General features: G+C 47.6%; 2 protein-coding genes across 2 annotated transcripts in view; one reads left to right on the top strand and one right to left on the bottom strand.

Annotated features, from left to right (window-relative positions):
* MCF2 (MCF.2 cell line derived transforming sequence) overlaps positions 1–25346 on the bottom strand; it is a 487909-nt gene that overhangs the window by 169818 nt on the left and 292745 nt on the right. The gene's annotated exons all lie outside the window — the stretch shown is intronic.
* F9 (coagulation factor IX) overlaps positions 1–25346 on the top strand; it is a 150199-nt gene that overhangs the window by 63807 nt on the left and 61046 nt on the right. Inside the window, exons 4-5 of the mRNA XM_073641246.1 lie at positions 20661–20774; positions 22784–22918. Of these exons, the coding sequence (XP_073497347.1) occupies positions 20661–20774; positions 22784–22918 (249 nt within the window). The remainder of the gene's footprint in view (positions 1–20660; positions 20775–22783; positions 22919–25346) is intronic.

The raw sequence follows: 25346 nt of genomic DNA, 5'->3' as shown, positions 1-25346 counted from the left end.
ACCTCCATCAGGTTGCAAATTCAATCTAATTTTTTTCTGCATCTAGCTCTGAAAAAATATTTCAGCTTGTAGCAGTGTGTGGGACTTGTTCTATTAGTCCATATATACTGACCTCCATCAGGTTGCAAATTCAATATAATTTTTATCTGCATCTAACCCAGCCAATACTTTTGGCCTAATAAAACAGTTTGGCCACTCAGCTCTGCTCTGTTCCCATCCATTGTTTTTTTGTGCAAACAACTCCAGAATTGTGAATTAGTTAACCACCAAAATGAGTGGAAAAAGGCCTGCTGCTGGTGGAAAGGGGAATAGGCGTGTTGGGAAGGGGAAAAAGGTTGTGTCCGTGGGGTAGGTGTTAAAGCAACAGTAACATCTGCAGAAGAAAGACCATCTTCCAGCCAAACAAAAATGTCTACTACTTTTAGCGGACAATGTGATAAGATCCCTTTCTTACGGCCACGCCAATCGCTACAAATTCCAGATGAGGCACAAAAACAGCAGGTGCTTCAACGGATATCAAGTGCTCCTTTAAGTGGGCTCTCTTCCACCTCAACTTCAACATCACAAATACTCCAGTCCTCAGAGGTGTCACCCCAATCGCACTTGATTCCTCACAGCTCCAAAGTTTCCAGCTGCCCGTCTGAGTATGGTGTAGAACAGATGGTTGAGTCTGCAGAGCTGTTTACTCATACTATAGCCTGGGAATCAGAGGTCGGCTCCAGAGCTTCTGTTAATCCAGACGAGGAAATGATCTGCACTGATGCCCAGAATCTTTATGAGTCGGATCCAGGACCAGACGCAGAAGGTTCTGACCATAATGTAGACCCTCGTTCCCAAACTGTAACTCCTGTTGGTGGAGACAATGAGGAAGGCAATGATGAGACTCAAATACCTGATTGGAGCGACAACTTTAGTTTTTTGTCAGGGCAGGAACAGGTTGGCTCTGAGGACGACGGGTGTGATAACGCACAGGGTAATGATGATGAGGTTGGAGATCCCACTTACTGTCAACCCACAGTCAGCCAAGAGATGATGTCAGCAGAGGAGGTGGAGGAAGAGACGACGAGGTCAGGTTGCGCCTTCCTGGACAGAGACATAGTACTGGAAGCACGTCAACAACTGCATCCTCAAACACAACTCTGCCTCTGACCACAAGTCGTGGTGGCTCTTCAGGTCGCATGGGTGTTAAGCCTTGCATAGCCTGGGCATTTTTTCAGATCGATAAAGATGACCCAACTCGTGTTATCTGTAACATTTGTCAGCAAAAGCTAAGTAGAGGCCAAAAAATACATAGTTTGAGTACTTCATGCATGAACCGGCACATAGACATGAAGCATAAGTTGCAGTGGGAAGCTCACTGTGCTACAATGCGGCTTAGCCGGCCGGTCCAACCGCCGTCTGCCACATCTTGTGCATCTGCGGCCTCTTCATCCTCTGTGACTGGGGGGTCAGCAGTCACACCTGTTTTGGGACGCAGACCTGCCACCTCTTTACCCACAACAGCCAGCGTGATTGGCAGGTCATCATTTTCTTTGGAGGTGGTAACACCAGCTGGTGTTGAGCGCTGTCCAACATCGATAGCACCACCTTTGGATCAAGGCAACCTAACATGTCCGCCTGCATCTTCCTCACAGACCGGCAGTTTGCCGGGGACACTCTTCTCAACCCCGTCTAAGCACAACAGCCAGCCCTCGGTCCCTCAGATGTGGACAAGTAAAAGACCATTTCCTCCTAGCCATGAGAAAGCTAAGAGGTTGAATTTCATCATCTGCAAGCTCTTGGCTACAGAAATGCTGCCTTTCCACCTGGTGGACACAGAGGATTTTCGAGACCTTATGTCCGTCGCAGTGCCCCAGTACCAGATGCCCAGTCGGCACTACTTCTCAAAGAAAGATGTGCCTGCGCTCCACCAGCATGTCGCACACAACATCACCGCTTCTTTGAGAAACTCTGTGTGTGACAGGGTGCATTTCACCACAGACACTTGGACGAGTAGGCATGGACAGGGGCGATACATGTCGCTGACTGGGCACTGGGTAACTATGGTGACAGCAGGACAAGGGGCTGCTGTCCAAGTCTTGCCGTCCCCACGAGTTGTGCGTCAATCCTCTTTATCTCAAAGTTCCTCAACTGCTTCTGCCTCCTCAACCTCCTTTTGGTCCTCCACCTGCACCCAAAGCCTGTCTGGTCATGCCACAAGCTTTCTAACTGCGCAGAAGGGATCCTGCACGCCTCCTTACTATGCTGGCAGCAGGGCTCAACATCATCAGGCGGTTTTTACTTTGAAATGTCTGGGAAATGTGAGTCACACAGCTGAGGAGTTGTGGTCAGCTCTGGAGAACCAGTTTCATGAATAGTTGTCTCCACTGGACCTGAAACCAGGGAAGGCCATGTGCGACAATGCTGCAAACCTGGGTGCGGCCCTTCGCCGGGGCAATGTCACACATGTGCCTTGTATGGCTCACGTGTTGAACCTGGTTGTCCAGCAATTTTTAGCCCACTATCCCGGACTAGATGGCCTTCTGCAGAGGGCACGGTCGCTGTGTGCTCACTTCCGCCGTTCGCATCCCGCAGCTCAACGACTTACATCTCTACAGAAGTTGTTGGGCCTGCCACTTCACCGGCTAAAATGCGATGTGCCTACCCGGTGGAATTCAACTCTGCACATGTTGCAGCGACTGTGGCAGCACCGACAAGTCCTGGTCCAATACGTTCTGACGTATAGCCTGGGCCAACGAGATCCAGAGGTGGGGCAAATCACGCTGTAGGAGTGGTCTCAGATCAGGGACCTATGCACCCTTCTGGACAGTTTTGAAATGGCGACGAAGATGTTTAGTGCTGACGATGCCATTATCATCATGACTATTCCGGTGATTTACATGCTGGAGCACATGTTAAACAGAATTCGGAGTCAGGTGGTGGCACAAGAGAAGGTGGAGGAAGTAGAGGAGGAGGAGTTGTATGCGGAAGGGCTAACATCTGCAAGGTCCAGACGGTCGGCAGCACCAAGGCGGCAGGCATGTGAGGGTGGGGGAGATGGTTTTACCAGGGCGCATGGTAGCAGCCAAACTAGTGAGGAAGGTGCAGGAGCCCAGGAAGAAGTGGAGGACGAACTGATGGAAGACTCATCAGATGAGGGAGACCTTGATCACATTTCTGTTGTGCGAGGTTTGGGGGGAGAGGACAGAGGAAGGAAGCATGATTGTTACCTCGCCACCAACACAACAGGTACTTGGTGCTCCTGGATGCGCAACACACATGAGTGCCTTCTTGCTGCACTACCTGCAACATGACCCTCGAATTGTGAGAATTAGAAATAATCTTGACTACTGGGTTGCCACACTGTTAGATCCCCGGTACAAAAGTAAATTTGCAGAAATTATTCCTGCCATAGAAAGGGATGCACGCATGCAGGAGTATCAGCAGAGACTGTTGCAGAATCTTACATGTGCTTTTCCACAAAACACCAGTGGTGCATGTAGTGAATCTCACAGTTCCAACTTGCCAACCGTGGGACCGTCGAGTGTTCAGCACTCAAACCGTAACAGAAACACAGTATCTGCTGGTAACATCAATTTTGCGGAATCATTTCACCACTTTTTTAGCCCATCCTTTGCAAGGCCACAGGAGACAAGAAGTCTGACACATAGTCAACGCCCAGAGACGATGGTACAGGAGTATCTCCAAGTAAACATTGAAGCCATGACTGTGTCACTAGACCCTTGCTCTTTTTGGGCTTCCAATCTGGATAATTGGCCGGAGCTCGCCACTTACGCCTTGGAGATCTTGTCATGCCCTGCAGCCAGCGTTCTGTCTGAACCTGTGTTCAGCGCTGCTGGTGGTGTGCTGACAGATAAGCGCACGCGGCTCTCCACTAATAATGTAGACAGACTCACGTTCATAAAGATGAACAAATCATGGATCCGAAATGACTTTTCTACCCCTGTGTCATCCTTGGGAGAGTAAAAGCTTGATGATTTGCTAAAATCACCTCACCAACCGTTTTAAGCTTTAAAATTACTAATCATGTTTATCTGTATCTTGGCTGGAAAATAATTTGGGCTTTGTAGCAGTGTGCAGTACTGATTCTATTAGGCCATCTATACTAAGATCCACCAGATTTAAAATTACCAATCATGTTTATCTGTATCTTGGCTGGAAAATAATTTGGGTTTTGTAGCAGTGTGTAGTACTAATTCTATTAGGCCATCTATACTAAGCTCCACCAGATTTAAAATTAATAATAATTTTTAGCTGCATCTAGCCCGGAAAATAATTTTGGGGCTCCTAGATGCGCAAGACACATGAGTGCCTTCTTGCTGCACTACCTGCAACATGACCTTCAGATTGTCAGAATTCGAAGTAATCCTGACTCCTGGGTTGTCACACTCTTAGATCCCCCACACTCTTCGATCAACCTTTTCATTTTAATAAAGAACAAAAAAATGGTCATTTTTGAAATTATAAGCATTAGCAGGTTATTTGAAACTGAAATCAAACAGTTTTCAACTCAAAACTTTATTCTAGGTGATGTTACATTTGCACATAGGACCCCTTGTTCGAAAGGAGCTTCTGAACTGTCTCGTCCATTGAATTTGTCAGGTTTTGCATGGTTTCTGCTTCAATTGTTTTGCATGAGGACAGAATACCCTTCCAGAGCTGTTGCTTAGATGTGAACTGCCTCCTGCCATCATAGACACTCCTTTTGATGATGCTCCAGAGGTTCTGAATGGGGTTGAGGTCAGGGGAGCATGGGGGTCACACCATAAGTTTGTCCCCTTTTATGCCCATATCAGCCAGAGATGCAGATGTGCTATGTGCAGCATGAGACGGTGCATTATCATGCATGAAAATGATCTTGCTGTGGAATACACGGTTCTTCTTCTTGAACCATGGCAGGAAGTGCTGTTTGAGAAACTCCACATACATCTTTACCCCTTCAGGGATCCTAAAGGGGCCAACAATCTCTCCCCATGATTCCAGCCCAAAACATTACTCCACCTCCTCCTTGTTGGTGCCGTAGCCGTGTTTGCGTGGGGTGTCCATCAACCAGCCATCCTCCACTCCATCCATCTGGACCTTCGAGCGTTGCACGGCACTCATCGGTGAACAAAACAGTATTGAAGTCAGTCTTCATGTATTGTTTGGCCCACTGGAGCCGTTTCTGATTGTGTGCAGTGGATAGAGGAGGTCGACAGGATGGCTTACGCACAGCTGCAAACCTCTGAAGGACTCTGCATCTTGTTGTTCGGGGGACGTTGGAGGCACCAGCAGTTTCAAAAACTTGTCTGCTGCTATGACAAGGCTTTTTTGCCGCTGCTCTTTTAACCTGACGTAATTGCCTGTAGGAAAGAGTCCTCAATTTTACCTTATCAGCACGCACACGTGTGTACTGTGAATCAGCTACATACTTCTTGATTGTGCGATGATCAGGATGAAGTGTCTTGGCTATGTTGATTGTAGTCATACCTTGACCTAAACACTCCACAATTTGTTGCTTCTCAGCAGCCGACACATCCTTTTTCTTTCCCATTTTGGCAGAAAATGTAGGCTGCTTAATAATGTGGGACAGCCTTCTTAAGTAGTCTTGCCTTTCATTGGACATACCTGCCAAACTAATTAGCACAGCTGTCTGCAATTGCTTACAGTGATATAAAGAGCCCTGACACACATCACCATCAATGAGTTTAACTGACAAACAAACAAATTCTTCCCTTATCACTCCTAAACACTTTTTGCATAATAATTTGGAACACAGTGTACATGTGCTTTTCCACAAAACACCAGTGGTTCACGTAGTGAATCTTACAGTTCTAACTTGCCAACCGTGGTCTGTATGGAGTTGTTCAATAAAGGGCCCAAAATTAAGATAACATAGACGGGAGAGGTCTCTATGAATAGGAATTCCTAAGTATTTGATACCCTGTGAGGGCCAGGCAAAGGGAAAGTTGGACTGGATGGAATCCTGTATGGATTTGGGGAGGGAGACATCGAGGGCCTCAGACTTCGCTGCATTGATTTTAAAATTTGACCATGTAACAAAGTGATCTATTTCAGCCATAACAGCAGGGATGGATATATGTGATTGAGTGATATATACTAGGACATCATCAGCAAATGCAGAGCACTTGTACTCGGTGCCTCCCACCTCAATACATCTAATATTGGGGTTATGGCGAATTGATGAGAGCAGGTGCTCTGTCACTAGGATGTATAAGAGAGGGGACAGAGGACATCCCTGCCTTGTCCCATTGGTGATTATGAAAGGTGATGAAAATGTTCTGACACGCCCCCTGGGCCTTGGGACACCCGGAGCCGGACCCTTTTTGGTGGATGCTGGTGGTTGTAGTCTCCGTGGCGGCGACCCGATTCCGAGGCTCAGGGCGGTCAAACCAGTGGCGGAACTATTTATGTGGTTTTGATGTTTAAATATCCGACTACGCCACCCGTGGATTGCGGTCAGAGTGAACCGCCGCTGCAGGGCAGAGCGCTGAGGCTGGTGTTGTGGGTGCAGCAGAGCGTAGTATAACTCCACACGGGAGGAGTATAGCCTCAGGGCAGTGTATGCGGAGGATAGGGGTGATGGTGCAGGGCAGCAGCAGTAACGACACGGAGTCAGTGATGCAGTCCAGGGCCTTTACTCACAGTTCTTATTATCCAGTCCACTTCTGCAGGTAACAGCTGCCCACGTCGTACTGTGCTCACCAGATGAGGGGCTCAGACAACTCACAGATAACTTTGGAGCGCTTCACAGGACCCCCTTTGTGTGTCCTTTGTCTGGCCTTTCTTACCAACGCTTCTGTCCGGCTGCCTCGGGCCTCCTCTTGGTAAACTTGGCGCCAGTTTCCCTGACCCTATGTGGTGCCTTCCTAGCGGGTGTAGCGAGCGGCTGCGCCAAAAAAATGTCACAGCCTCCGGTTTCTAGCTGAGGGTCGTTTCCCGCCTCCACTAGTTTCGGGGACCGGTCTCCCCCTTTGGCCTGACCCCTCCACGCAGGTGGATTCGGGCGTGCGGTGGCGACTCGCCCGTCCGCACCCCTGGGATCCCTTCATTCCTCGTTCCTGGAGCCTTCTCCGCTCCTCTTCCTTCCTTCTCCCTCTTCCAGGCCTGGGCCTCTGTTACTAGGCCCGCCTCCGGAGCAGAGCTCATGCAGAGCCCCTGCTCCCTGTCACTTCTGCTCAGACTTCTCTGCACTGAACTAAGATGGTGCCCACTTTTTATACTCCCTTCTCAATGCACCCAGGAACTGCTTCCTCCCTGCTCCTGCTCTACAGGGTTCCCCTTCCTCGGTGTTCCCTCCCTCCACTCCAGCCAGGGACAGGGACTGTCATGCCCATCTCAGGGGCATATTGGTCGCCCTGCCCCACGGCAATGTGGTGTAATGCATGCAGGTGTCGGGGTCCTGATCCACACTCCATCCTTACGTGAGAGTGAGATATCACACCTCTGGGTGAGGTGCAATACCTCTGTAGCAACCGAGCCCTCAGGGTGCTACAGTTCCATTTATCTTCAGCCTAGGTGACGTATTGCGATACAGGACCGTGATTTTGGCTATAAAAGGGTCCCCTAGACCCCTGCCCCAAGCTTTTTAAGAGAATAATATATGGCGTGCCAGGAGACTCTATGGAATGCTTTCTCAGCATCCAACGAGAGTATCTAATTACAAATTTTTAACTGCATCTAGCCCAGGAAATACTTTGTGCCTAGTAGCAGTGTCTGCTAGTCAGCGGATTATCCCAGCTGTTAAGCAAGCTACACCACCTGTAGTTTAGACACTTACATTTTTCAAAGGAAATGCTTCGGGACCCCGGGATACTCAGTGAAGAGCATCAGGAGGCACCCCAAGGCATAGGGGCTGGGACTGGCGGTAGGACGCCTTGCGGTGGACCGCCGAGCTCGATCCTTATAAAAGCTTTTTAACTGCAGCAGCTTTAGTGGACGCTACTGGAGCTGGAATTACTTGCCCTACCATAGATCCTTGTAAAAGGATTTAAAGTGTATTCATTCAAATTAGAGAGACAATTTAAATTAAAAAGATTAGACCTGCCTCCACCACAGGGGGGCTCGCTCGACCCACCAGCGGACAGGCACCAGTATTGGGAGAGGGGGGCTGGCCGTCAGGGTCCACCGCGGCTCTGGCACAAACCCGGCGACACGGAGGTCGCACGGGCAGGAACGGACTGGCCGTGTCGGCTTCGCACTTTTTCAGTTTTAGAAGGGCATGACATGCCTATATCTGTGTCTCCCCCTCCTTTTACTCCTCCACCTCTTTTCTTTTCGCATGACTATATGTACTTGTCACTTTTCCATGTGTTAGTTGTGTCTTCTGAGCAGTTTGTCGGCTTTTGGACACCTTTGAAGGTGTTTTCTATGTGTTTCTATGTGTTTTTATTTGCCTGCCATTGGTTTTAACGGTGTTTGAAGGTGTTCGACGAACAGTTCGACGAACAGTTCAGTGAACATACGGGTGTTCGACGAACCGAACTCGAACACTACGGGGGTGGCTCAACACTAGTGTTAATTCATAGTTTTGATGCCTTCAGTGTGAATGTACAATTTTCATAGTCATGAAAATATAGAAAAATCTTTAAATGAGAAGGTGTGTCCAAACTTTTGGTCTGTACTGTATGTTGCTAGTTTTCTTAAAAAGTCTGTCTTCCTAAATGATATATTTTAGGATCTAACCCCAATGACAACCATAAATACTAAGAAAAAGAATCAGCGCTAGGAAAAGTACTGTCAAGTATGGTAGTTCTTTTGTAGTGACCAAGGGATGGTCTCAGCTCACAGACTCCCAGATGTAAGTGTGGCACCCCAGGGGTCTGGTTTCCACAGTAACAGCAATGTTATGTCTGAGAGCAGGTGGGAGGTCTCTTGGTCAGGGATCCTGTGCATGCCACACCTCCTGCCCAGTCCTGGGAGGGGAAGAACTTCCCCTATATAAACCTAGGGCTGAGGCAGGGTTAGTGAGTAGAGAAGAAGTAGAGACAGAGAAGAGAAGCAGATCTAGGAAAAGAACATCAGGAGCTCTGTGGGAGCAGTGCTATAAGGAGTCAGGGCTGGCAGCTGCAGAGCTCGCCCTGACTGAGAAGCTATCACCGGACCCGGAGTCCGAGGCTGTGGGGATTAATCTTTACCCAGCAGCAGAAACCGCCCGGCAGGGGATTTCAGGTCCTCTGGCCAAGAAACCCGAAGGCACGGTCACACGCGTGGGACCAGCACCGCCGTCGTGGAGCGGACGCCACTAGAAGGCCCCGAGTCACCGGCCATACGGGTGAGCACCACACGGTACACTCAGGGACGTGGGCTACTTATACCCGCCTCTAGCAAGGTAGCCAGAAGAGTACAGTCAGTTTGGGAGGCCTACAACTCCACCTGGCCAGGGGAGATCCCATCTGCTCAAGGACTGACCAGGCCCCGATCGCTAGCCAGTACTCCGGGAGGGTCTATCTTTATCACCAGTAAAGACCCTGAATTACACCGCATCGTCTCTGAGTGATTCCTGCTACCCCCATCATCCACGTCGGCTGCCCTGAGGCCATACCCCTCCCGTTGGGGGTGATACTATCACGCTGCACAATCCTACCACCGGCCTCAGCGGTCTGCCCTGCAGCGGCAGCTCCTTCGCTGCATTCAACGGGTGGCGTAGTCATCCAACATCTACCGCTAATACATCGCCGCTCAGTTTGACTCCGTGGGCACGGACCGGGTCACCGCCACGAGACTACAACCCTCAACAGATCCAGCTCCGAGTAAGCTCCCGTGCGCGCGATGCCGCGCGACGAAGGCCCAGGGGTGCGTCAACTTTTGGCGTAGTCGGCAGGATCTCGTGCCCGCAACCACCGGGTACTGCGTGCCTGAAAAAGACTGTTTAAACTTACCAGTGGTGAAGATTCCCGCCATCCGGCGCCATCTTCTGTCTTCTTCCCGCCATCCGCGAAGTTTTCCCGCCATCCGGCGCCATTTTCTGCCTTCTTCCCGCCATCCGTGGAGTTTTCCCGCCGTTGGACGCCATCTTGAAGACGCCGCGCGGGAAGAAGAGGGGCGTGGACTCCGAAAGCGCGCGAGAACTGAAGCCCCGCCTCACGTCCGGACGTTGCGCAAGGTCCTGGAAGGAGCCCAGCAGACGCCGACGTCACAGGAGCGCGACGGAAGGTCCTCAACCCTGACGATCCACTGCGGAGCCGCGGCCTACGGAAGAGGATCATCGCAAGGTAGGCCACGGTCCACTAGGGGGGAGGAAGATGTCGGATACGGAGGAGAGCTTCACTGCCTCAACCCCCGCCAGCGCCACCGCTGCTGCAGTCATGCCTTTCACCATGCCCTATATCCCGGGAGCGGCCTGGCTACCCCAGTACTCAGGGGAGTCACATACCCTGCATGACTTTAGAGAAAAGCTGGATAGCCTCTTCCAGGTGTATCCCCTCACAGAAGAGCAAAAAGTGAGCATCCTGGTGGCCCAATTAACCGGGGCAGCCCAAAGGGAGGTAAAGTCCTGGCCACCTGGGGGAAGGACTGTTGCAGGGATACTAACCCGGCTGAGGGACACCTTTGATACCCGCACCTCAGCCGCGATCAAGCTTAGATTCTACGGGTGCAAGCAGCGAGCACACGAGAGTATAAGGGACTATGCCCTGAACCTACAAGAGGCCCTGAGAGCCATTAAGCAGACCGACCCTGACGGCGTGGGAGATGAGGACAGGCTGTTGACTGAACAATTTATAGAGGGTTTATATTGCAATGCCCACCGAACCCAGTTGCGGGCAATGGCCTTACAGGACCCTCATCTGGGATTTGCACAGTTCAAGGACAGAGCCATCCAGGTGCTCCGAGAACCGGCACCAGGTGGCGTTGTGACCCACAGACGCCCCACTACCACTTACCACCAGGAGGCGGCACCCTTGTCGGCAGGGCCTGTGGGAGCTGATGCGCAGGCTTTGAACAATGACCCGGCTCCAGACCTGCACCATCAGGTCCAAGAGCTAGCTAAAAGCGTTGCCGCGCTAACCCGAACTGTGCAGTCTTTACAGGCTTCCACTCCAGGGAAGATCCAGCTGGCATCCGGACCGGAGGACATCCCGTGGCGTCGACCAAGGAGGACCCCACCGGCCAGAGGAAGACCCAGCGACCGATACAACGAGGACGGACAACCCATCTGCCGCCGCTGCAATCAACCCGGACATATGGCAAGGTACTGTCCTTTAAACTGGCACAACCTGGCGTAGAGGGCCAAACCCCAGGAAAAAGATCATCAGGCCCATCGAACTGGCGCGACAAATATGTGGGAGGACGTCCAGTCTTGCCCGTGGTACTGGATGGCATCCCCATGAGTGCCCTACTGGACACCGGGTCACAGGTTACCACTATCCCGTACGTGCTCTTCAAGCAGTACTGGAATGACTCGGATATCACCCGCTACCCTGACGACGACTTGAGTATCATCGCCAGCAATGGTCAGCCCGTGCCACAGATTGGATTTAAAGAGGTGACCATTAAAATCGGTAGAGTCGAATTGGCGGCACAGGGACTGATCATTGTAGACATTGACAAGCGCGAGAGTCACCCAAAGATAACTCTAGGAACTAATGTAATTGAAAATTGTCTTGCAGAGGTGATTTTCCTTTTACAGCAGGTTGCCAAGAACGCCAGCTCCGGCCAGCAGCGAGTGCTCCAGAAAGAGATCCGGGCACTGATGCGACGGCAACAGATAGAACTCTCCGGTGGTTAGATTGGTAGCGTAAGAATGTGTGACCCTTTTCCTATTACCATGCCCCCAAAAAGTGAAATGATGATTTGGTGCCAGGCAGCTATTGGTCTGAGAGGTAGAGATTACCAGGCAATGGTAGAACCAGTTTACTCAGACAGTAGGCCCACCATTTTGACAGCACGGGGGGTGGTCAATGTACGCCATGGGAGGGTGCTCGTTCGCATAATAAATATCGGGAAGATTGAAGTGTACCTGCCCCGGTATGCCACACTAGCCAAATTGTATACCATCAATCAAAATTCCATACAGTCCGTAGAACCCTTGCCTCCATCTTCCCCGGAGGAAAGTAACGGCTCTAAGGAAACAATGGAGGACTGGTGTCAGCAACTACATTTGGGTACTGACTCCACTCCCTCACACCAGAGACAGGGAGTCTATCGGGTGGTTCAAGAGTACGAGAGAGTGTTTAGTAAACACCCGTTAGACTTCGGGCGAGTCAAGGGGGTAGAACACCACATCCCCACGGGGGACCATCTTCCCATAAAAGAGAGGTATCGACCCGTACCCCCTGCACACTACCAACACGCCAAGGGGATGCTTAGGGACATGAAGGAGGCTGGGGTGATCAGGGATAGCTGTAGCCCCTGGGCAGCTCCACTAGTCTTAGTCAAAAAGAAAGACAACACCATGAGGATGTGTGTAGATTACCGGAAAATCAACCGTATCACACACAAGGATGCGTACCCCTTACCAAGGATAGAGGAGTCTTTGGCTGCTTTAAGATCTGCTAACTTCTTCTCTACCTTGGATCTCACTAGCGGGTACTGGCAGGTTCCTGTAGCAGAGGCGGACCGGGAGAAACCGCATTCACCACCCCGATGGGACTTAGCGAGTTTACCTGCATGCCGTTCGGACTCTGTAACGCACCAGGAACCTTTCAACGATTAATGGAGTGCTATCTGGGCCACAGAAACTTCGAGACGGTCCTGTTGTACCTGGACGATGTCATCGTATATTCCAAGACTTATGAGGACCACCTGAAACACCTGGCGGAAGTGTTCGAAGCTCTGGCAAACTACGGCCTAAAGGTAAAACCCTCCAAGTGTCACCTCCTAAAACCAAAGGTGCAGTACCTGGCACACGTGGTGAGCGCTGACGGAGTGGCTCCCGACCCTGATAAGATCACCGCAATTAAGGAATGGCCAAGTCCCTCCAGTGTAAAGGAAGTGCGGCAGTTCCTCGGGTTGGTAGGCTATTACCGCAGATTCATCCCCGGTTTCACCAAAAAGGCAGCTCCTATGCAGGACCTCCTGATAGGCCAGTCCCGGAAGGCCAAGAACCAGAAGCCGCCCTTCAAATGGGAGAAGTTAGAAGAAGAGTCCTTCCGCCAGCTGAAGATGGCCCTCACGGGGGATGAAATCCTGGCGTACCCTGATTACAGCCAGCCCTTTATCCTCTACACCGACGCAAGTAACATCGGGCTAGGAGCCGTACTGTCCCAGATCCAGCAGGGGAAAGAACGAGTAATCGCTTACGCCAGTCGAAAACTGTGACCCACCGAAAGAAACCCTGAGAATTACAGCTCATTTAAGCTAGAGTTCCTGGCAGTGGTGTGGGCAGTCACCGAACGCTTTAAGCACTACCTCGCTTCTTCCCGGTTCACCGTGTACACGGATAACAACCCGTTGACACACCTGGACACGGCAAGACTCGGTGCCCTAGAGCAGAGATGGATGGCCCGTCTGTCCAACTACGAGTTCACAATCAAATACCGGGCAGGACGCTCCAATACCAACGCGGACGCCCTGTCCAGGATGCCAAACCTACCGGACGTAGGAGAAGATTCAGAGGGATTGGAAGAATTCGAACTCCCCGCGTTCCACCGTCATGGGACTATCCAGTATTCCCATCGGGTAAGGAGTAAGCAAGTCGCTACGTTTAACCCCTTGCCTCACTACAACTGGGAGGAAACGCAAGACAGTGACCCTGCCGTCCGACTGGTGAAGGAGATGCTCACTCAGCCAGATGCCCGCCTTGACCCAGACGCTCCGGAGGAAGCCAAACAACTGTGGGCTGAGAAGAGTCGACTGTTCCTTTACAAGGGGAAGTACTCCGGGAGGGTCTATCTTTATCACCAGTAAAGACCCTGAATTACACCGCATCGTCTCTGAGTGATTCCTGCTACCCCCATCATCCACGTCGGCTGCCCTGAGGCCATACCCCTCCCATTGGGGGTGATACTATCACGCTGCACAATCCTACCACCGGCCTCAGCGGTCTGCCCTGCAGCGGCAGCTCCTTCACTGCATTCAACGGGTGGCGTAGTCGTCCAACATCTACCGCTAATACATCGCCGCTCAGTTTGACTCCCTGGGCACGGACCGGGTCACCGCCACGAGACTACAACCCTCAACAGATCCGGCTCCGAGTAAGCTCCCGTGCGCGCGATGCCGCGCGACGAAGGCCCAGGGGTGCGTCATAAGCGTAACTGTCATTTTATGTGAATTTTCAGAATAAGTTGTCCTGTGTGTGTACATGAGGAATAGCACTATTTTTGGCTATTATATGACTTTTGTCCTGCGTTAATAATCTATTTCCCCATTTGCAGGCTCTATCTTTAATATTCAGTTGTCTCTGTGCTAGTGGGTAGAGAGTATTTGGTATAATATCTCACATACAAAGTGGAGAAAAATTAAAAATGGACAGAATGTGCACATAGGGTGTTCTCCAGATACAGGAGAACCAGATTTTATTCTGTGGGGCTCCTGAGCAAAAAGACAGCATGAATTTGAAACATGTTGAGAATAAACCGTATACTATCTACACTTCAAAGGATCTAGGAATTCTTTATACCAACAGGGCAGACCGTCTGCAATCCCTATCCTGTTTCACATTCAAAGTACAAGGAGACATGAGTGATTACTGCTCTCTGTAGCTCTGTATATAACTAACAAATAAAGTTGCGCTCTGTAGCCCTATAATATGCAAACATGAAATATGAAATTTGAATTTCAATACTGCTCTAGAAAATAAGAATAATTGAGAATACTTAGCACATAAATTGGCAAATTCATGTGTACCTAGCAGCCGTGATAAGGCGATTCTCATTGCTGGGAACCTACCTAGTGTGAGTCCTCTCTTAGACTAAAGTCTACATATATATATGGGAAGGTAGGGTCCTGTTATAATTAAAACCGCCTGAGGCTTAGGGATGGAGTGCTCAGTCAGAGAGCCTATGTATAGAAATATCAAAAGACTGACTGTCACTGCCAAAACAGTAGCTCTGTAGCACATTATCAGAAGCACCAGCAACATGGAGGACATTATACAGAAGTACTGAGCAGTGTATTTGTGAATCTAGCTCTAGGTTTAGCTAAAACACTTACAAGAAAGCTGCAGCACCATCTGTCATTCTGCCTTTTTTGCTCTGCTCCGCCTCTCCTTCCTTTCTCTATAGGCAGCTGTAATCTGATTCCTCAGTGAGTGAGCAGTTTGTCTTGTTTTGTCCAAAATGGAATTCATCTGTTTTTCAGAGGAATGATAAGTTCAGGAGGCAATCGGGAGGAAAGAGAAGCAGATTTCTCTTATAAGATATATGACATTTCTTCTATTTGCTTGTACTATTGATTTATGCAGAGTTTGCTGAAAGGACTGTGGCCATATAATACATCCTAATGGTGCACAGCTCTACACAGAAGATTGGTCCTCCAGCTAAAGGAAAGGCTTGATGATATTTGCCCATTTAATGCATAAGACTGTGTAGACAGGTAACGCATTTTAATATTGCAAGAAGAATTATCCTTTCTGGCTCACCCAGAAGACTGTATAATCATTTAATTCATCACTGATAGGTTTTGCATACACAGAGGATTTGCCTACTGTCTTAGTGTATACAGGCTGTGCAGACACACATATGCTTCCTACTGGGAAACTAATACAAAAATTTCATATCATAAGAGGTCAGAGAGTTATTGCTTTGTTCACAAAAAAGAACATGCTCTATGCAATAAATCATTCTGATAGAAACATGAATTCTTGAAATAAGTACTCTACATGCAAAGCGGCCTCTAGAATAATTGAATTGCAAGAGATAAAGAGCATTTGATTGAGATATCTGTACAGAAATAAGAGTTTTGATCGTCTAATTAACTGCAATTTGGCAAAGTCTGCATTTATTATGATTATCAATGGGTTGAGTTTCAGCGACACTGATTGCCCACTATAAATGTCCATGTGTATTAAAAGTTGGGTTGTATTATAAATAACTACAGATGAGAGAAACTTTTCAAATTTGAATTCTCAAAATTTTTACAAAAACGTCAAATTGCGCCACATTGGTTACCCTCAAATCACAAATATGTCAAGTGCCCTGAAATAAATGTGTATAACACTCTGAGAACTATATCCAGCATGATTGTGCTCAGTAAACTACATACACTGTCAGGTGGGCGACATTACACTGATTAAAATGATACATTGGTTGATGAAATCCTTCCTGTGGTTCTTGTGTAATCTTTACTTTCAGTTTGGAGATAATGATATGCCCGTGCTTCGGGGTGGCTTGTGGGGTCGGCTCTATCTGAGCTCTGCTTACATATTCATCTGTATTCTCTTATGACAGCTAACTGTGCCTTCACTGACCTGCTTCCTATTTTACCTAGCCCCGCACTACTAGATGCATTAGGTTAAATAGGAGGCAGGTCAGTGAATGTTTTAAGGCATTTTTATTACTTACTGCAAAGTCAAAAGTTTACATACACTAAGATTACTTTGCCTTTAAACAATTCTGGAATGCCCATATGATGATGTCATGTGTTTGGAAGCTTCTGATAGTTTTTTTTTGGCAACATCTAAGTTAATTAGAGACACACCTGTGAATGTATTCTAATGCACACCTGAAACACACTGTTTCTTTGTGTAGCATCCTGGGAAAGTCTAAAGAAATCAGCCAAGATATCAGGAAGAGAATTGTGGACTTGCACAGTCTGGCATACCAGAAGGTTCCTTGTTCATCTGTACAAACAATTACACACAAGTACAAACAAGCTGGGAATGTCCAGCCATCATACCGCTCAGGAAGGAGGCGGGTTCTGTGTCCCAGAGACGAACGTGCTTTGGTCCGACATGTGCATATCAACCCAAGGACAAATGCACACAGACAAAAAGACCTTAAAGAAGTTGTCCATTACTTTATTCCCCCCCCCCCAATGTATTCCCCCGGGGCCCCTAAGGCTTGTTGTAATTACCTTCTGTTGCTGATAATGCCTGTGAGCGGCGCTATCAGCAACAGAAGGTATTTACAAGAAGTCTTAGGGGCCCTGGGGGGATACATTGGGGGGGGATATAAAGTAGTGGACACCCCCTTTAATTTTTGGAGACAAGTCCTGTGGTCTGATGAAACTAAAATTCAACTTTTTGAGCATAATGGCCATCGTTACGTTTGAAGGAAAAAGGGAGAAGCTTAGAAGCAAAAAACACAGCAGAATAAGCAGCAATATTTATCTGCTCAGATCTTCAGACCTAAATGCACTACCAGGGTGCAACAAACCCATATAAATATGGCGACTACACAGGTGCAAAATACTAATGAGACAATCACTCACAACCTACCATTTCATGGAGGGGGTGACTGCTTAGTATTTGAATTGCACACAGAGAGGCTTGTATAGGGTGCTGTTCACACTTGGGTAGTGCACAGTATCCGGCTTACAGCCTCTTAGTTACCCCCATCCTATTAGATTAGGCGGGCTGCCCAGTACTATCCAAGTGCACCCTATGGGTACAGACACGCCAGTTTACAATGCAAGCACTGATGGGGCTGGCTGCACCCTGGAATAAAAAAGTGCAAAAATGCATATATATAATATATGAGGTATTAGTCGATATTTTGGCCAAAAAGAAGAAGCTTGGAAGCTTAAGAACATCATCCCAACTGTGAAACACAGCGGTGGCAGCATCATGTTGTAGGGTTGTTTTGCTGCAGGAAGGACTTGTGTACTTCACAAAATAGATGGCATCATGAGAAAAGAAGATTATGTAGCAATACTGAAGCAACATCTCAAGACATCAGCCAGGAATTTAAAACTTGGACAGAAAAGGGTCTTCCAAATGGACAGTGACCCGAAGCATACTGCAAAAATGGTAACAAAGTGGCTTAAGGATAACAAAGTCAATGTTTTGGAGTGGCCATCACAAAGCCCTGATCTCAATCCTATTGAAAATTTATGGGCAAAGCTGAAAAGGCTGCGAGCAAGGCGACCTACAAACCTGGATCAGTTACACCAGTTTTGTCAGGAGGAATTGGCCCAAATTCTGACCAACTATTGTGAGAAGCTTGTGGAAGGATATCCCAAACGTGTGACCCAAGTCATTCAGTTTAAGGGCAATGGTACCAAATACTAATGAAATGTATGTAAAATTTTGACTTTGCAGTAAGTAATAAAAATGCCTTAAAACATTCTCTCTCTCTCATTATTCTGGCATTTGGCAAATATTAAAAATTATGGTAATCCTAATTGACCTAACACGGGAAAGGTTTATTCTGATTTCATGACAGATATTGAGAAAAACATGCATATGTGTCTTTTTATATAGTGTATGTAAACTTCAGGTTTCAACTGTAGGTAGTTGATAGCTACCTGATTGTTCTGCCCGGCAGCAATCTCTGCTGGCAATTCAGCAGCTTTGGCTGATGTCATGTAAACAGAACAGCGCCTTCTCTTCCGCTCTGTAGATGACCACAAACCACAACAAACCTAAATCTGCAAGGAAGTAAAGAGCCTGCAACATTGTAATGAAACAAAATTACAAAAATATATCGAGTTCCATCCAAAACACACATTTTAGTTATGGATAAAACTGGTTCCAACTGTTTGAGACTTGTACCTTGAGGGTCACAATTCGACCCCAATTCAATGCAATATAAAGCAATCTTTGGTTATGCAACCTGTTTCGCTTCCTAAGTCAGAATGTGTTGCCCCAGACTTAATCCAAGACCTGATGGCAATCATAAGCTCTAGCACTAGAGATGAGTGAATATATTGAAGTGGAATGGAATTCAACTCAAATTTGAAAAAAATTAGCATTTGCCAAAATGCCGATTTTTTTTTGTAATTTGCTTCCGCACGGATTCAGCAAACTGGTGGCAGGAAAAACAAAATATCTTTACACTTAGCTCACCATTCACCTCTCTGAATCCTCACCATCATCCATCTAGTCCTCGCGCATCTTCTGAACACCGCCACTCACACTGAAATTTTACGTGTCCATGCTTAAGGCCATCACGCATGTCAAAACATTGTGACCTTTCATACACTTGTACTGAACTCTCCCGGGCTTCATCCAAGCCAGAAGTCCCAGCCCAGCGTGGGAAGCAAGGGGATTTCAGTGCAAACTACGGTGATCAGAAGATGCAGTGAGGATCGGGTGAGTAACAGTGATTAGCGGAGGGTCCGGAGAGGTAAGCAGTTAAATGAGTATAAGGATTTTTTTTTATCTTTTACATGTTACGTTTATTATGCTCTGATCCCAGAACATTATAAGGGACATTAACTTCTCTGAAAATCGAATTTAATTGGAAAATCCGCATAAACAGGTGAATTTGAATTTTGCATGATCCATTCATTTCTATCTAGTACCTAACAGTGGTGCTGATGTCTATTATTAATTATTATCATTATTATAGCGCCATTTATTCCATGGTGCTTTACATGTGACTAAGGGGTATACATAATAAAAAATTATAATAATCTTGAACAATAAAAGACACCGACTGGTACAGGAGAGGAGAGAGGACCCTGCCCACAAGGGATCACAATCTACAAGGGATGGGTGAGGACATAGTTGGTGAAGGTAGAGATGGTCGTGCAGTGGCATGGTGGAGCGAGAGTTACTGCAGGTTGTAGGCTTGTCAGAAGAGGTGGATCTTCAGGTTCATTTTGAAGGTTTCCACAGTAGGCAAGAGTCTGACATGTTGGGGTAGAGAGATCCAGAGTAGGGGGATGCACTGGAGAAATCTTGTATGCGCTTGTCAGAAGAGGAGATAACAGGGGAGTAGAGAAGGAGATCTTGTGAGAATTGGAGGTTGCTTGTAGGTATGTACCGTGAGACTAGGTAACAGATGTATGGAGGAGACGGGTTGTGGATGACTTTGTATGCCATGGTTAGGGTTTTGAACTGGAGTCTCTGGGCAATGGGGAGTCAGTGCAGGGATTGACAGAGAGGAGAGGCCAAGTCGGGCAGCAGAGTTTAGGATAGGTTCGAGGGGTGCAAGAGTGGTAGAAGGGAGGCCACAGAGCAGGAGGTTGCAGTAGTTGAGGCGGGAGATGATGAGGGCATGCACTTATGTTTTTGCACATTCATGATTAAGGAATGTGTGGATCCGGGAGATATTTTTGAGTTGGAGTTGGCAGGAAGTGGAAATATAGCAGAGAAGGATGAAATAGTGGACAGACATTGTGGGATTCTGGTTAGTAAGGAAGTGATATCAGGTTCAGAGAAGTACAGTAGATGTGTGTGTCATCAGCATAGAGGTGATACTGAAAGCTACGGGACTCTATGAGCTGTCCCAAGCTGAAGGTGCAAATGGAGAAGAGCAGGGGCCCTAGGACTGAACCTTGGGGGACACCGAGAGATAGGGGACGAGATGAGGCGGTGGTTTGTGAGTGGAAGACACTGAATGTCTGGTCCGTTAGGTATGAATAGATCCAAGATAGGGCCAAGTCTGTGATGCCAAGAGATGAGAGACTCTGTAGTAAGAGGGAATGGTCCACTGTGTCAAAAGCAGAGGACAGGTCCAGGATGAGGAAGACAGAGTAGTGTCGTTCGGATTTGGCAGTTAGTAGGTCATTGGTGACTTTAGTCAGGGCAGTTTCAGTGGAGTGAACCTACGTAATTCAGTGTGGGTCTGGACTTTTCCATGTTATTGCATCTGCTTATTTCTTTTTTTCCTTAGATGGAGATCAGTGCATATCCAACCCTTGTTTGCATGGAGGTGAATGTAAAGATGATGTGAGCTCCTACGTATGCTGGTGTCAGCAAGGATACAGGGGAAAGAACTGTGAACTTGGTTTGTATCAACCACCTGTGTTTACACAAAACTGCTGTCATTACCGTAATGCAAATTGTGTAATTGAATAATTGTGTTGACTTTCTTAGCGCTTTGCACAAAGAGAGGTGGGAACACTGGAAAGAAGCCGAACTTGTAGATGACTAGAGGTTATGCACTGGTGAAGCCGGCAGGTTCGACTGACGATCATCTGATGTGTATGGGTCTCATTAGAAAACCCATAACACATATTCAGTAGTTTATCAGGTCTTTAATTTCATTATGATTTCGTTACAATAGAATCAAATTTAAATCAATCTAATGATTTTAATGGAGAATATTCTATTTATAACCACCTTGTCAATAAGGGGATGCGTCCAGATGGCAATGCTCATTACCCGCATGCATTATAGTATTTAACTGCTCATACAATCTCCCATCATTTCATCCGTAGTGGTTATCTACTTCTGGACGAACAGCTGCAGTTACACTATATGAGTTTGCATAGTCTGGTAATTACTGTTTGATGAGATGCTTGTTACTACCATGTCTGAGTAAGCAGCGATATGCGAGGTGATGGCACTTTTTTTGGTTTCTGTTGCTTCTATAGTTCTGTTATCCTAAACTGCACAAAATCTATAGCAGACTGATACTCTTAGAATGTCGAAGAATGTATGAAAGAGTTGCTGTAGAAAGGTGGCCCTAATATCTTGGGGTCCCAAAGTTATTTACACAACCATGACTATAGGATGGTGATGCCGTGACTTCTGCCAAAAACAAAACTATTCAATACGGAGCTTCAGTACAGATTAATATATTTCATATTATGTGTAGTTTCTATGTAGCATCAATAGCAGTTAAATGGAATCTGTCATGTCCCCAAATGCTATTAGTCTGCTGGTTAATAGCGGTACAATGCTACCAGGCTGCTTTACTCAAAGTGTGACTACCGGGAGAAATTGACCTTTATTCCTTCTGGGAGTCGCCGGCTTTCAGTCATAGATGCATGCCCGGAATGGCTACAGTCACCGCTCAGTATACAGAGAGTGATGGCTGTAAGCACGCCCAAACACTTAGATTGGAACATATCTGTGCAGAGCAAGTTGTCAATCAAAGTGCCAGAGCTTGCTTACAACCGCCGCTGACTCTGTACCTAGCAATGACTGAGTCCACTCTGAGCACACCTCTATGACTGAAAGCCGGAGGCTCCCAGGAGGAATAAAGTTCTTTTTCTCCTGGTAACCACACTTTAAGGCGGCCTGGCAGCACTATAACGCTATTAACCTGCAGATTGACCCCATGTCTGCACATTAATAGCATTTGGGGACATGCCAGGTTCCCTTTAAGTGATGAGTTTAGGTTTAATTTTTTCCACAATACTTATTATAGTAAAATTTTATATCAAGAGGATGTACCAGTTTTAAAAGGGTTAATCAATATAGAAAGAAGAACATTTTTGTTTTTCGGATACATTGTCACTTCTGTCCAGGGGTGACATTTGGTTCATCATCTTCAACTAAAATACAATATCAGACGGTAAATATTATCCCAATATTTTACACCTAATCCAGGACTTGATGGCCAGTGCCAGACACAGGGTTTCTCCCTCTCTAGTTTTGTGATTCTCTGTTTCCTGCATCACTTTCTATTCATAACTTGAAAAAATAATTGCAAAATTAATTATATTTCCAAAAATGGAAAAAAACATGTCCTTTAAGCAAAAGCTTCATATAGAAAACAGACAGAAGATACTCTGGCGATATACAGTGGGTACTATTTCAATTTCTCTTTTTTAATAAATTTGCAAAAATTTCTACATTTCTGCTTTTTTTTCAGTCAAGATGGGGTGCAGAGTGTACTTTAATGAGAAAAAAATGAACTTTTTAGAATTTACCAAATGGCTGCAATGAAACAAAAAGTGAAAAATTTAAAGGGGACTGAATACTTTCCGTACCCACTGTAAAATATTCTATCTCGCTTTATTATCCATCTTTCTACAAGATTGTTTCTAACCGTTATTCCTCTTTCAGCGCTGCCTATCACTTGTACCATTAACAATGGCGCATGCCAACAAATGTGCAAGGAAGATGCAAGTAAAAGAGTTATCTGTTCCTGCGCAAGTGGATACAAGTTAGGAGAAGATGGCAAGTCATGCGAGGAGGCGGGTAATCAGATTTTAATATTTTGCATATTAGTTGTACAGAAGGATATATACCGTGGTGGATGCAAATTATTAGAATAGGATCAATACCTTTACGCTGACGTAATAAACCATCAGCCTTCAGATATTGAAAGAAAAAAATCATCATTCTGTCTAATATAGGACTCAATCCAACTTTTACACAAAATAAACTACCGGAACAGGGACCACAACTATGGCCAGGTACTCATTGGCGGACACAAGCAGAAAAGGGCCACTGTGCAAGAACAATATATGGGCCCTTTGCAGCCAAAGAGCTCCTAAAAATGCACCTTCTTTGGAGGTAAAAATTAGTGTTGAGCCACCCCCGTAGTGTTCGAGTTCGGTTCGGTTCGTCAAACACCCGTGTGTTCGCCGAACTGTTCGTCGAACTGTTCGTCGAACACCTTCGAACACCGTTAAAACCAATGGCAGGCAAACAAAAACACATAGAAACACATAGAAAACACCTTCAAAGGTGTCCAAAAGCTGACAAACTGCTCAGAAGACACAACTAACACATGGAAAAGTGACAAGTACATATAGTCATGCGAAAAGAAAAGAGGTGGAGGAGTAAAAGGAGGGGGAGACACAAATATAGGCATGTCATGCCCTTCTAAAATCCAAAAAGTGAGAAGCCGACACGTTCAGTCCGCTCCTGCCCGTGCCACCTCCGTGTCGCCGGGTTTGTGCCAGAGCCGCGGTGAACCCTGACGGCCAGCCCCCCTCTCCCAATACTGGTGTCTGTCCGCTGGTGGGTCGAGCGAGCCCCCCTGTGGTGGAGGCAGCTCTAAGCTTTTTAATTTAAATTGTCTCTCTAATTTGAATGAATACACTTTAAATCCATTTACAAGGATCTATTGGAGGGCAAGTCTCATGCCAGCAGCCACGTAATTCCAGCTCCTGTAGCGTCCACTAAAGCTGCTGCAGTTAAAAAGCTTTTATAAGGATCGAGCTCGGCTGTCCACCGCAAGGCATCCTACTGCCAGTCCCAGCCCCTATGCCTTGGGGTGCCTCCTGATGCTCTTCACTGAGTATCCCGTGGTCCCGAAGCATTTCCTTTGAAAAAATTAAGTGTCCAAACTACAGGTGGTGTAGCTTGCTTAACAGCCGGGATAATCCGCTGACTAGCAGACACTGCTACTAGGCACAAAGTATTTCCTGGGCTAGATGCAGTTAAAAATTTGTAATTAGATACTCTCGTTGGATGCTGAGAAAGCATTCCATAGAGTCTCCTGGCACGCCATATATGATTCTCTTAAAAAGCTTGGGGTAGGGGTCTAGGGGACCCTTTTATAGCCAAAATCACGGCCCTGTATCACAATACGTCACCTAGGCTGAAGATAAATGGAACTGTAGCACCCTGAGGGCTCGGTTGCTACAGAGGTATTGCACCTCACCCAGAGGTGTGATATCTCACTCTCAGGTAAGGATGGAGTGTGGATCAGGACCCGACACCTGCATGCATTACACCACATTGCCGTGGGGCAGGGCGACCAATATGCCTCTGAGATGGGTACGACAGTCCCTCTCCCTGGCTGGAGTGGGGGGAGGGAACACTGAGGAAGGGGAACCCTGTAGTGCAGGAGCAGGGAGGAAGCAGTTCCTGGGTGCATTGAGAAGGGAGTATAAAAGGTGGGCACCATCTTAGTTCAGTGCAGAGAAGTCTGAGCAGAAGTGGCAGGGAGCAGGGGCTCTGCAAGAGCTCTGCTCCGGAGGCGGGCCTAGTAACAGAGGCCCAGGCCTGGAAGAGGGAGAAGGAAGGAAGAGTAGCGGAGAAGGCTCCAGGAACGAGGAATGAAGGGATCCCAGGGGTGTGGACGGGTGAGTCGCCACCGCACGCCCGAATCCACCTGCGTGGAGGGGTCAGGCCAAAGGGGGAGACCGGTCCCCAAAACTAGTGGAGGCAGGAAACGACCCTCAGCTAGAAACCGGAGGCTCTGACATTTTATGTGGCGCAGCCCCTCGCTACACCCGCTAGGAAGGCACCACATAGGGTCAGGGAAACTGGCGCCAAGTTTACCAAGAGGAGGCCCGAGGCAGCCGGACAGAAGGGTTGGTAAGAAAGGCCAGACAAAGGACACACAAAGGGGGTCCTGTGAAGCGCTCCAAAGTTATCTGGGAGTTGTCTGAGCCCCTCACCTGGTGAGCACAGTACGACGTGGGCAGCCGTTACCTGCAGACGTGGTCTGGATAATAAGAACTGTGAGTAAAGGCCCTGGACTGCATCACTGACTCCGTGTCGTTACTGCTGCTGCCCTGCACCATCACCCCCATCCTCCGCATACACTGCCCTGAGGCTATACTCCTCCCGTGGGAAGTTATGCTACGCTCTGCTGCACCCACAACACCAGCCTCAGCGGTCTTCCCTGCAGCGGCGGTTCACTCTGACCACAATCCATGGGTGGCGTAGT

This window comes from Phyllobates terribilis, unplaced genomic scaffold (genome assembly GCF_046119375.1).
Source record: "Phyllobates terribilis strain yellow unplaced genomic scaffold, ASM4611937v1 Scaffold_7__3_contigs__length_470593459, whole genome shotgun sequence".
NCBI lineage: Eukaryota > Metazoa > Chordata > Amphibia > Anura > Dendrobatidae > Phyllobates > Phyllobates terribilis.
This window is presented reverse-complemented; position numbering and strand designations above follow the sequence as displayed.